Source organism: Sphaeroforma arctica, assembly GCF_001186125.1.
Source record: "Sphaeroforma arctica JP610 unplaced genomic scaffold supercont1.92, whole genome shotgun sequence".
Lineage (NCBI taxonomy): Eukaryota > Ichthyosporea > Ichthyophonida > Sphaeroforma > Sphaeroforma arctica.
The window spans coordinates 111801-124650 of NW_014040466.1; the positions used below are offsets into that span (position 1 = coordinate 111801).

The 12850-nt window shown below is 41.6% G+C and overlaps 3 protein-coding genes across 3 annotated transcripts; 2 read left to right on the forward strand and 1 right to left on the reverse strand.

The window, feature by feature from the left end:
* Positions 1 to 924: 924 nt before the first annotated feature.
* On the reverse strand, positions 925 to 1401 carry SARC_02119 (hypothetical protein; the record flags this gene model as incomplete). Its single annotated transcript, XM_014304136.1, has 1 exon — positions 925 to 1401. One exon carries the CDS (start codon positions 1399 to 1401, stop codon positions 925 to 927), a length of 477 nt encoding a protein of 158 aa, XP_014159611.1.
* A 5133-nt stretch (positions 1402 to 6534) lies between these two features.
* Positions 6535 to 6867, forward strand: SARC_02120 (hypothetical protein; the record flags this gene model as incomplete). Its single annotated transcript, XM_014304137.1, has 1 exon — positions 6535 to 6867. The coding sequence occupies one exon, from the start codon at positions 6535 to 6537 to the stop codon at positions 6865 to 6867; it is 333 nt and encodes a 110-aa protein (XP_014159612.1).
* A 45-nt stretch (positions 6868 to 6912) lies between these two features.
* SARC_02121 (hypothetical protein) lies at positions 6913 to 7677 on the forward strand (the record flags this gene model as incomplete). The annotated part of the gene is made up of 1 exon (XM_014304138.1): positions 6913 to 7677. The coding sequence occupies one exon, from the start codon at positions 6913 to 6915 to the stop codon at positions 7675 to 7677; it is 765 nt and encodes a 254-aa protein (XP_014159613.1).
* Positions 7678 to 12850: the final 5173 nt, after the last annotated feature.

A 12850-nucleotide genomic window follows, 5' to 3' on the forward strand; every position in this document is an offset into this window, starting at 1 on the left:
TGAGCCATTATGTTGACTATATCGCCTACCTCAAACTCGACTATCTTTTTCGAATCATTCCATCGCTTTTGTCTCTTCTTGAGCGCGATGTCCTTCATCTCTCTCAGACAAGGAAAGACGATGTCTCTGGTACGACGCATCTTCTCTAACCATGGTAACATATGATCTTCTTGAGAATCCTTGTTGAAAGGTACTTGTAGTTCGCTATAACGGCCCCTGAAATAGTGGGCGGGTGTTGTACCAGTGACAGAATCCGGTGTCTCTTTCATTTGTGTCTGTACCCAGTTAATTGAGTACGGCCACAAGTCAGCATCGTCTAGCAGCGCTTCACGCATGAACTCCATCATCTTTACGTGTCGTACCTCATTCGCACCTTGCGTCTGAGCCTTATAAGGTACACCCATTTTGTGGCATGATCCCGCAACGAGTAACAGCGTCGTCATGACGTCTCCTGTAAACTCACTACCGTTGTCGGTACATACTATAGCTGGCCAGCCGAAATCTGCGAAACACTTATATATGCACTCAGCCACCGTTTGAGTTGATTTGTCTTTCAGAGGATATAGTACATTATATCTTGAGGCATCTTCAAAAACGTGGCAGACATACCTATCTTTCGTGTGTTCGGACATGGTAGCTCAACCAAATCAATGATAACCCTGCGTCATGGCTCGTCTTCTGATGCACTCCACAATGGGGCATATCCATAGCGCTTGATCCGATTAACTTCGCAGTCGTTGCATTCGTGATACACCTGAGATATATATTGCTTGAGCTTTGGGTGTACAATCCTGTACCTCTTGCAATCTTTCTCAGTCCTAACCTTTTCCATGTGCTTAAGTGCATGATTCTGCCATAACCACTTCAAAATGTCACCCTCCGTTGATCTTGCTGTATCAAATTCTGGAGGTGAGGAGTCCACTACTACATATCACCTGGACTCGAAGACTCGTCTCGTCCAGTCTCGCCTGAAAGGTCGGCCGTGTGAATTCTACTAATGTTCTCTTTGTCCATTAGTTGAGTTACAAGGTCGTATACATCTGGAAAATCGTTCATCAACTGTTTGAGTAGCTTGGTCTCGGCCTCGGCCTCGTATGCAGTTTCTCTGTCAGAACGTATCTTTTTACAGAATGCCTTCGCTAGTGATGAGTTCCTCTTTGCATCTTTAGGATTAGATTGTACATCGGTAATGCATACTGTAGGTGCGTGTGTCGCCCCAGCCTCTCGTTGAGACTTAGGTGTCAAGAGTGGAATCTTGGATTCTTCGACCTTACGTTTGAATGTCTCGGATGTTAACCATTTGGTTGTACCAACTGGATTTATTCGACATATCATTTTATGTCGCCAAGGAGTCTTCTGGACTGCACGGGTACCCTGGTACAGGAAAATATCTACCTCCATATCCACATATATGGGCTCACATTGTATCCTCGATATCAACTGTGATAGCCATTTATCCGAATGTCTTAGGGACAACACAACGTGATGGTAGCATCTTGTATATGAACATAATTTAGCAAATGTGGTATCAACAACCATGGTGTATTCGCCCATGCGTTCTCATCGGATAAATCGATTTGAAACCCATCACCGTCTGGATGTTCCAGAGTTCGATATCGCGGCAGTTGCGCATTATGATGTGCTGCAAACATATTAATGGTATGTGGTCCATGTATGTTGTCTGCAATTTTAAACCACCTAGGATTGGCCAACCAATCCGTAGCTAGCAATTCCCGAACCATCTTGTTGGAATCCGTACGAAGCGTGACAGCATATCCAGTGAATGATTGTGTATGCCCGGTATATGTGTTATGCTGAAAGAAAACTTTGCGATCGTATCGTGCCATCGACTGACCAATTATGAATCGTGTTTCATGTCCTTTAAATGTTGCAACGATTTCTGATCACACAGTACATTAAAATGTGTACCGTAAAGGTAGTCCTTAAAATGAGTGAGTGCGGTCACAATAGCTAGTAGCTCTTGTTGCACGGTCGGAGAATTGATTTGTGACGAGTTCATAGCCTTGCTAAAGAACTGCACGTATCTCGGTTTCCCGTCAATCATTTGATACAGAACACTTCCCAACGTCATGTCGGATGCGTCTGTAGCCACCATGAAGGGTACTCCATCTTTTGGTGGCTGGACTACTGGGGCTTGTTGAACCACTATTTTGAGCTGCTTAAAGGCATCATCACAGTCTTTGGTCCACAACGCTCCTATTTTGCCCTTGTGACATCTTAAATGCCCGAAAGGCTTCAAGTAGCTTGTGTGGAACTCCATCTGACAGGAAGTTAACGAAACCGCACATGCTGTTCACGTCCTTGCCTGTAGTGGGGGTTCTCCAGTCTATTAAGTGTTCTACCTTTCCGGGGTCGATCGTAATGCCTTCCCCAGATACACGATATCCCAACAGCTGTAGTTTGTTAAGCCTTTCCAGTACCTCTCTTACAACCCTGTCATGGTCCTCTTTAGTTTTAGTAAACATGACAATGTCATCGATATATACCTGTATTTTGTCCATGTCCCTAAATAGGTCGTGCATGATTTATTGAAAGAAGGCTGGTAGCATATGCAAACTAAAAGGGGCTCCTTTAAAAGAATACTGCTGTCCATCCCAAGTGAAGGTGAAATACTTCCGATGTGGTTTGTATATCTTCATTTAGCGGTAGCCTTGCTTCAAATCGATGGTTGAAAGTATTTTCGCTCCTTCCATTCTTCTCAGCAATTCAATAATTTTTGGTAAATGGAAATTATGTGTGGTAAAAGAGCGTTTATAGGACTCATATCCAAACATACGCGAACCTTCTTTAACGTGCAATCGGAGTTGAACTGGTCTACAGCTATGAGTGCTAAGTTGACAGGAGTAGGTTCGTAGTTGACTGCGATTACCCCGTCTTCCAACCATGCCTTGACTTGTTCTCGTACCACCTGTTCATGACGCCACGCTACGTAATTTCGCGTTGGACATTTCAACTTCGAAAAGTCTACTTTTGTCAAATCTAAGCTCACGTATCCGTTGTTAAATTTAAACTGAGCCCAGTCAGTGATCTTTATCTTGTCGTTCTCAAAGAGAAAATCCTTGAGCTTCTCTGTGAATTGGGGTATCACTTCTTTCACAGTCTTAGATGGCTTGTATACAGGCTTCAGCAGATTGTCGTCTGACTGATCCTTCTGTGGGTCAATGTTCGTCGGCAAACCGGTAATTGTTATACCTATCGATAACAGATCTCCCATCCCCACTATTAAATCGTAATCTGGCGAAGTGTTACAGACTGCTGCCTTAGTCACTGTGATCCGTTGATCTGTTAGGGTAAACCTCAAATCTACTGCCATGTCACGACACGTAATCTCCCTTTCGTCAGCTAACTTTAACATAGTAGGTTCTGATTTACGAGTTACATCAGTTATCTAACAGAATCTCGATGATATACATGAAATTTGTGAGCCCGGATCCAACAACGCTTTTATTTCATGCCCATTAACTTGTACGTCTAGGATGACGCGCTCATCTTGCGGTGCATCCTTTTGTTTCAGTGCCAAGATCCGGTAAGATTGTCACTTAACTTCTACTTTCGGTTGCACCTTACATATGTGTTTGTGGTAATCTCCAGTTCCTTCACAGTCTGCACAGTTCGCGATAAAATGTTTACATTTGTATGCGTGCCTGCCATTCCAGCGTCCATTCGGCTCATGTTGGGTTATGCGCCAGCTGCAACCTATCTCAGCACAGTCCTTGGTCTCCTTATACTTCGGTTTAGGAGGATCGGCTACCTGATTCGATCTATTGCCCAAGGTCCCGAGAGTGTTGACATTCTTCTTTTGACCATCAGCGCCTTACACTTGCTTGTTCTTATGGCGTCCTCTGTCACCGCCTTTGTTCCCTTTGTTGTTTTCCGTACCTGTATGAGAGTCTCGACCGTTACCTGTGGTCCTCCATTCGCGTTGGTTACCGTCTTCTTGGTAGACGGCGTGAATTTCACCACAGAACTCGGACGTTTCGAAAACGTCTGGTCTGCTCTCGAATAAGATTCAGTCCAAGTCAAGTCGGCGAGTTTCATGATGCCGTAAGTTGGCCCTTCAATTGAAATCTCACGTACCTTGTCCGTAAAAGATTGGTGCATATCTGCGTACAGCACTTCTTGGTCTTTTCTATGTAGAGCCGACCAGAAAATAGTTTGTACCCATAGCACACACATACTCAGCTTGTCTCGCGACATTTCTTGCGTCTGAGCACGTGTTATGTGAGTATCCAGTTCCAGAAGGTAATGTGACACTGGTGTTCCTTCGTCCGGTGGTACCATTATCGATACCAATAGTTCCGGCCTAGGATCGGTTGAGAACAGATGGACTATCATCTCGCTCTGCTCCCTCCACGTCGTTAGCTTTGTTATAGCAGCTTTAGCCTTCTCCAGATGACGGCTTAAAACTCTGTTGCGCAGCCTCAAACCATAGGTCTTACGTAAATCTGCAGTGAGCATTATTTGACCAAACTCTTTCAAAGATCGCGACAATAATGCTAAGTTACTCGTATCGATAGGGTCCTTACGGTCTTTTCGATCCGGACGATATGTAGTGGGTAACTTACCTATGTCCTTGACGATTTTCTTGACGATTTTCGATTTTCTTACTGTCCACTGACTTCTCGGCGTGTATGATGCGTAGCTCCGTACCGATCTTGGATTGAAAGTGCCTCGCCATTGTCATTCTCAAACTGGCTTACTCTAACTTTCTTTGATCCATCGCTAGCGTCGCCTCCTCTTCTGCGTTGAGCATTCGAGCAGTGAAATCAGCAATCTTCTTGTCACTCTCCGAAATCTCGTGAAATGGCGTGTTCATCTCCTTCAATTCGTGCAGTCCCTGATTGTCTCCATCGTCACCGTCATCCTTTCGTGCCTTCTTGCGAGTCGTCATCGTCGTCGATGTCTTCGACTGCTTGGCCGATGGCAGCAAGTAATCTGGTCCTGACGAGTCTGGTTCTTCAAATTCTGGCGATGATTGATCCTCGTCTCCGCCAGCTTCCACCGTAAATTTTCGTTTGCCGGTCTTCTTACGGTCTTTGTACTACTGGAATTCAGCCGCCAACTTTCGCAATTCGCGCAGGTAATCATCTGTGTCCCGGCCGTCTGATTCTTCTCCTCCAGAGTCTGATCCCTGTTCTGATTCAGATTTTGAGGTCCCTTTACCTTGTGGTGTTAGGTCTCCCGGTCCTTATTCTATCTGCTTGTATTTCGGCATCTCGTCTGCTGACTCTATCGGTGTATTTTTCTTCTCCTTAGATTTCTTTGATTTCTTGGGCTTGGTCTTGCCCGTTGTAATTTAAGTTTAGCTTCAGCCCTTGGTAATGAGCTAAAAGATTAGAGGATGTAAGACTGAGACTATTGTCTTTATGGCTCCGCTCTAATCACTCAATACTTCGGTCTAGATTTATTCAGTGTCAGTAACTAAGACCAGATTTCATTTCATTGGATGCTTGATATTTCATTCTATATCATTTCATGCCTCGAAACAACCTTCCAATCGCAATTACCAATAAAATAATTCTAAGTCCAACTTGAGAAAAATAAAAGAAATTAAATAACACCATGATGATACAGTTAAATGTCTTACCTATACCCCATCACATGGTACTTAGCTCTCCATCCCATTGAAGGCATAGACGGGCACATCTAGTTGGCCGGCTAGGGGAGATCATTTTCATGCCCCATTTCTCAGTAGGCTATCTCGCGCTGAGAGTATTTGGTAATACAACATGAGTCATCAAGTGTCAATATCACCCGAGACTCACCCAGTGTTGTATCCCAATATTCTGATGGAAAACATATCATTGTAGAAAAACCATCATATCGATATCAACAGGGTCTCCGGCCTCTGTCGTATACAATTGTAAATCCAAATATCCAAACTAGATTATTTGTTTGTTTGTTTTCTGTAAATTCAATATTTCTATAATTAAATTATTTGATTATTATACAGATACAATTATCTATAATTGCGTTTCAACGTATACCAGGTTTTACAACTGTAATAGCGTATAAATGTTAACACGTTTATAATATACGTTAACATGTGCTTCTACTATAGGAACCCGCTGATTTTACAATTAGTAGCTTTATAAACCTATAATTATTCACTTTTAAAGTGATATAGATTTTAGAATCTAAATCAATATATTAGTATATTGAAACAACACACAAGAATTGTCAAAATTGATAAATAGCACTTACGTGTTGATTTATTGATAAGCTTAAAAGCTGTAAATTTATAAGTTTGCACTTACGTGTTAGGTTATAAATACTACTTACGTAGACGAATTTTAAAATTCAACCATAAATATAGCTGCTATTGACTATAAGCACTTCCGTGCTGATTTACAAATTGCACTTACGTGTGATTTTAGAATCAACTTAATTTACTATAGTGTAATGGTACACTAGGCAAATCTCTATAGTCTACTTTGAAGTAGACTGAAAAAAATCAGATATCAGAAAAGTATAAATACAGGAGACTCGCCTTGAGCGACTTCAGTTTGAAGCATGCCTCCTAAGAGGCACTTCAAGAAGAAGAAGCCAGAGTCGCCCTCAGCGGCTAAACCGCCAAAGCGAGTTAAACACTCGACTTTCCTTATGGAAGCTATGTCTAAGAAGACAAAAGACTCTTTTAAAGAAGCAAATGCTTCTAAAAAAGCAGAGGTTACTGAAGTAACAAGTGCTTTTAAAGCACCTGATGTTCCACTAACATCGCAAGTTGCTAAAGCAACAAGTGCTTCTAGAGCACCTGATCTATTAGTGAATACATCTCCTGAGGAAGAAGAAGTAGTTGGTCAAAGGCAAACTAGAAGTCAATCTAAAGAGATTGCTCGTTCTTGAAAGAACACTGAAGCTGGATCATCTTTAGAAGATAGTACACAGGCTATGGACGTAGATCCTAAGTCAGATGAGAATCAACCTTTAAAGGTTCCTCCTCACCAGACCTCTAAAGGTCAACATTCGCTATTTTCAGATAGTGAAGAGGAGTCAACTCCTATAAATAAAAAGACTCAAAGTGCAGTAGTGGGCAGCTCTACAGAAATGCAAAGTAATGAGCCATATGAAAACCCAAAGGCTCTATCATCCAGCTATGATGATTCTTTAGAGATGATTCAAACTGGAGTAAAAAGGATGTCTTCAAGCGAGGTACGTCCTCGAGTTCAGGCAGCTGAACAAGAACTTCAGAGTTCTAAACCACGTGCTTCACAGCACATCGAAAAGTCTGAATCAGATGATGACGACAAAGGAGCAGGAAACGCTTCTACCCGCCGTTACCGGAAACCGAGTACAACCCATTCGAAATTAGAATCCAGTAAAGAACTTCAGAGTTCAGCAGAGATTCTGTTTCTACATCCACCTAAAGCTTCAGAAGCTAAATCAAACGTTGCTCAAGCTAATACAGCTAAAGCTGCTAAAACCGCAGCTAAGAAAGCTCAGACTAAAAAAGCTAAGACTTCTACCGTTAAGGCTAAGTCTGATGTTTCAAGTAGTAAAGGTAAGGCTAAATTACATGAAAATGTAAAAAAGCCAACGTTCTCCAGGACGAAAAGACATCTAGATACATATGTCAGTAATGGTGAAAGTTCCTTAGAACATAGTGAACATTCGAATGTACACATAGTTCTAATTCAGCATCATCAGGTCATTTGAGTGACTCTATGAAAGCTGTAAGTTCTTCTTCAAAGAAGAGGCTGCACTTACCGGTTTTAGAACCGATTGCGAAATTATTGGTAAATGTACCTGATCGTAGATCAGAATATACTCCACTCCTAATTCAGCAAGTTATCATACAGCATGCATAGAACATTACTCTAAGGCGAGAGATATCTATGAGAGAAGAATCATTACAACCATGCGGAGACAATGCATAAACGCATTGAGTTCCACACGGGGCTTGTCTCAGGACAAGCAAGATCCACCGTCGAACACTTAAGTGATCGATCATCGTAGACAAAGAATGTCAAAGACAGAGAACTTGCTTTAAAAATCATCTGTAATAACAAAAGAATGTTTTAGGGTTTTAGGGTTTAAAGACCTTTGTACTCGATTTTGACAATCGCCTAAATCAGCTTTGTAGGCAAAGCTGGGCCAAGGGCCAACGCAGAATATTAGAAATAATATTTATGCACGTGATATCTAATCGTATGAATAGAGAGCATCACGACAACAACGCATACTTAGTTACAAAACTTTTCTGCGGTTGTCGATGTTGAAGTGTTTAACCACTTATAACGAAATGCGTATCCTGTAAATTTCTCGTATGGGAATGAGCTCTTCTCGTTGGTGGGTATAGCATTGTATATCTTGGTAGTTTAAATCAGTGATTCGGCCCACATTGTAGTCGGTAGACGTGCAAATTTCAGTTGTGCAAGCATTCTAGGGACCAGTGTACTATGCAGTCTCTCTACCCTGCCATGATATGAGGCGAGGCGGTAAGTGCATACCTTGAGCAGTATCCCAAATACGCAAGCATGTGCCTAGGTACGATTGCTGTAAACTGTGAGCCTCAATCTATTTGTACGCACTGAACTCGGCGACGAGTTAAAATTATACCATTCATCGAATGTGAGTAGCATATCGTCAAGAATTGCTGTTGCTTAAAGATCGCGGATTGGGAACTCTTTGGCCATGCTAGAAAAATCGTCTGTGTTTGATACAGAGCGGGTATTGGATCCAATTGACATGGCAAACGAGCCTATTATGTCGACGAAGACTAACTCGAGAGGCTCTGTGGCAGCTTCGTGCTGTCGTTCTTTGTTGATATTCTTGTTCTTCATCTTTGCAATAGTGCATGCTTTGCATCGTTCCTCTGGTTGCCTTATATATATAGGGTAAATATTTTGAGACGTAGCTGAGGTGCACGAGCTTCTAGGGATGGTTCCACTGTAGTCATAGATATGTCGTAGATGTACTCGCAGTATATTCTGTGCTTTTCATGCATTGTTATGGTTTCGAAGCTTGGTAGTAATATATACAACATGTTGTCCGGGAATTCAAATGAGTAGTTTCGCGCTGAGAGCAGGCTGATACTTGGTAGTGCAGTTTTGAATGTCATATTGATGAGTACGTCCTCCATGTCTCCTAGCTGAGGCACATACTTCGAATAAATGATTGTACCATCAGCTACTTCGAGTGCATACCGGTCTTTAATGCGCATGTTGCGGACGACATGATGCTTGTGGTACTTATAGGGAAGTACGTGTATGGTGGCGCAATTATCGCTAGCTAGTTGGTATCCACCTCTGGGATCTCTGCCTGATTGATCGTTCACCTTGTTGTCGATTGCAGGGTTAATTGTGGAGAATGCAATCTGTCTGTTAGCAGGTAGTTGGTAATCAGATACCTGTGCTGACATTGCTTTAGCCTGTCTGCCTTCATGACTTTGGCGTCGATTGTTCTAGTATCGGCATGTTCTATCACTGTCTTGTGAACGTTGGGTATCTCATGAATATCTACCATCGTCGCAGTCGCGTCGATTGTATCTATCAACTCGGTAGTCCTGTCGGTCATGATTATCGTGATTATCGTAGCGGTATTGGTAGCGGTTGTTTCAGTTGTATCGTTCCTCTCGTTTACTGTAGCCACGATTTGAAATCAGTTCGGCTATGCTTGACATTATGCTTGTATATATATTTGTAGTCTCTCATGTCCTGACGAGGACCAGGCCTGTCAATCCGTCGATCGTAAGGGTTCATGTCCGTCGTGGTCACGACCCTGATTACGTGGGTTGCCAGCAACGCATGATTTGATAAACGCTGGTAGCTTACGGCATTGCCCGATGGAATGTCCACGATTGTTGCAGAATGCACAATCTCCTTTCGATATAGCTGCATGTGCACCGTGCACAATGGCTGATGGGTCACTTTCGTCTGGATCCAATACGATGAGATACGTGGTGAGCTCATTTTACGACATGGCCATCATATCGGGTGTCTTCAGCGTAATTTTAACAGTCTGACTATCGTCGCTTACAGCCTGCCGTAGAATAGCGCATAGGCTGTTGTTGGACTTACGAACCTCCCGGCGTTTTTGAATGTTAGAGTGCAGTGTTGGGGACTTTAAGTAAAGTGCAAATGTATCTAAAGTATGGTGCATTCGAAAGAATTTATATATGATCTCGCCCTCAATTATATACTGATGATGTTTGTGCTAGTGTTCAACCACTTGGGTTGGCCAGGGTAAAAACTCATATGATCTGTATGAGAAACCTTATGCAGAACACTTTAGCACTCGGATAAATTTTCCAGAAATATATATAGCATATTCTTTATTACTACACTCAGTCTCGGACCTCGGCTATCGGTTAGCCGGTGGCCCGTATCCTATAAATATAATAATATGAGAAGATGTTCTCTCGGGCTGACCCACCTATACTTATATTAATTTGAGAACAAGTCCCAAATTTCTCTCGGGCTGACGACGTAAAACGTTATTAACGTATAAAGAAATATGTCTACTACTGTAGTCTCTCATTGAATTTTGCAAAAGCCGTGTTGAGACGACTGATAAGACTGGCGCAAGATTCGTTCCGTTCTTGCGCGATGCGGTTCAGTTTCCCTTCTATCCTCGGTCAGGGCTTCAAACTTGCGTTGCAGTGCGGCGAAAGCTTCCCACGGCATATCAATGAATTGACTGATCTCCGTCTGCAGATAAGGGCGGTTGATAATTCGATAATCCTCAGCGATTTCCTTGGGTGTCCATCGGTTGCCTCTAGACGGGTCGGATAGGTCAATTTTGTTTCCTTCACAATTCACGGATTGAATGGTCCGAGTTTCCAAGAAAGCCAGTCGACATTTGTTTCAAGAATAGTGGGGGTCTTAATGTCCTTAGAATCCACATTTGGCATATTGATAGCGCGAGCTTCACCTTTGGTTTTATATCTAAGGTGTTTGTGCTAGTGTTCAGCCACTTGGGCTGGCCAGGGTAAAAACACATATGGTCAGTATGAGAAACTTTCTGCAGAACATTTTAACACTTCGATGCTATTCTTTTTCGACTTCTCTGCAACTAAATCTCACACTGATCACTGACTCACATAGAACCGCAGCTATTTTTAGAATGTTGCGGTTGGCATACTTAATCCATTCTCGGGTGTCGGTTGATAAACTTAATCTGCTCTCGGGAGTCGGTTAAATATTAACTCAACTCTCAGGGCAACTTGATTAGCTCTTGGGAGTGAGCTATCTCTGATGACATATATATAGGGGTTCTTGATGTAATTTCTAGTCTGAGACCTGTAGTCTCTCATTCCCACACGCTCAATACAGGAAATGATTCACATATTTGGTACAGCAGACTTTCCACACAAAGAATATAGAAAAAATTACACACACTAAGTACAGTTAACTTTCACACACAATAAGGAAAACTTTACACACGTTCAATACAAGAAACTGTACACACGCACAATACAGAAAACTTTCCGTTCAATAAAAATCATACTCGATACAATTAATTTCCCACACAATGAATTCAGAACACATTCCACATACTGAGTACAGTTAACTTTACATATACAAAATGAATACTGTCCACATGCTCAATACAGGATAATTTCCACACACTCAATACAAAAAACTGTACACACACTCAATACAGGAAATGATTCACGTACTCGATACAGTAGACTTTCCACTCAATCAATACAGAAACCTTTCCACACACAGAATGCATTATTAAACTTTACACACACACAATTCAGGAAATTGTCCAAAAAGTTTCACAAAAATCAAGACAAAACTTTACACACACTCAATGTAGAAAACTTTACATACACTCAATAGTAGACATTCCCCCCACTCAATAACAAAAAACCTTTAACACACTTGATGCAGTAGATTTTCCGCACACAAAATACAGAAAAATTCACACACATTCAATACAAAACTCTTCACACATACTCGATACAGTAGACGTTCCACATACTGAATACAGAAGACTTCCACATACTCAATACAGTAGAGATTCCACACACATTACATATTTCAAGACATAATTTTTTTCACACACTTGATACAGAAACCTCTCCCGAACTCAACACAAAAATTACTGGATCGATAGAGGAAACCTCCCACATACTCGAGACAAAAGTCTTTCACTTCACGCTCGATATAGTACACTTTGCGCACAGTTGATACAGGAAGTTTTCCACACAGTTAATACCTTGGCTTTTCCACTATCGATCAGATAACGGATGTTCCAAATAGGGATAATATATTTTCTTCTTCAAATCAAAGTCACCAAATAGCAGACGATAATTTAGCATCACGCTGTCCAGTTGCGATTTATAGGAAGTCGGAACGATACGCGCCTTGTATACAAATTAGGAAAGCCGATAAATGTTTTATTATGATTTATATTTGAATTTTATTGCGCGCGTCCCACGGGCCCTTGACTGGCCTGCTCCCGAATTTTTTCTTGAATCACCGATGAGATTGCTGAGAAAATCAAAATAAATAGAATAGCAATATGAACAAACAAGCAAAAGTAGAGATTGTTTAGAAATTGCAGATAAAAAATATGAGAACAGCTGAAAATGATGAGTACGCGCACAAGGTACGGCGTATCTAAATGTGTACACATTCGAGTTCTCAAAGTGTCCTTTAAGGCATACTAGCATGTAAACAACTCGTCGATACACACACACACAGTCACACACAGTCACACACATACACAAGAAAAAAACAAACAAACACACACACACACACACACAAATACACACAGACACAGACACAGACACAGACACAGACACAGACATATATATAAATAAATAAATAAATATATATGTATATGTTTTAGGGAAAACCCTAAAAAAATGTATAAA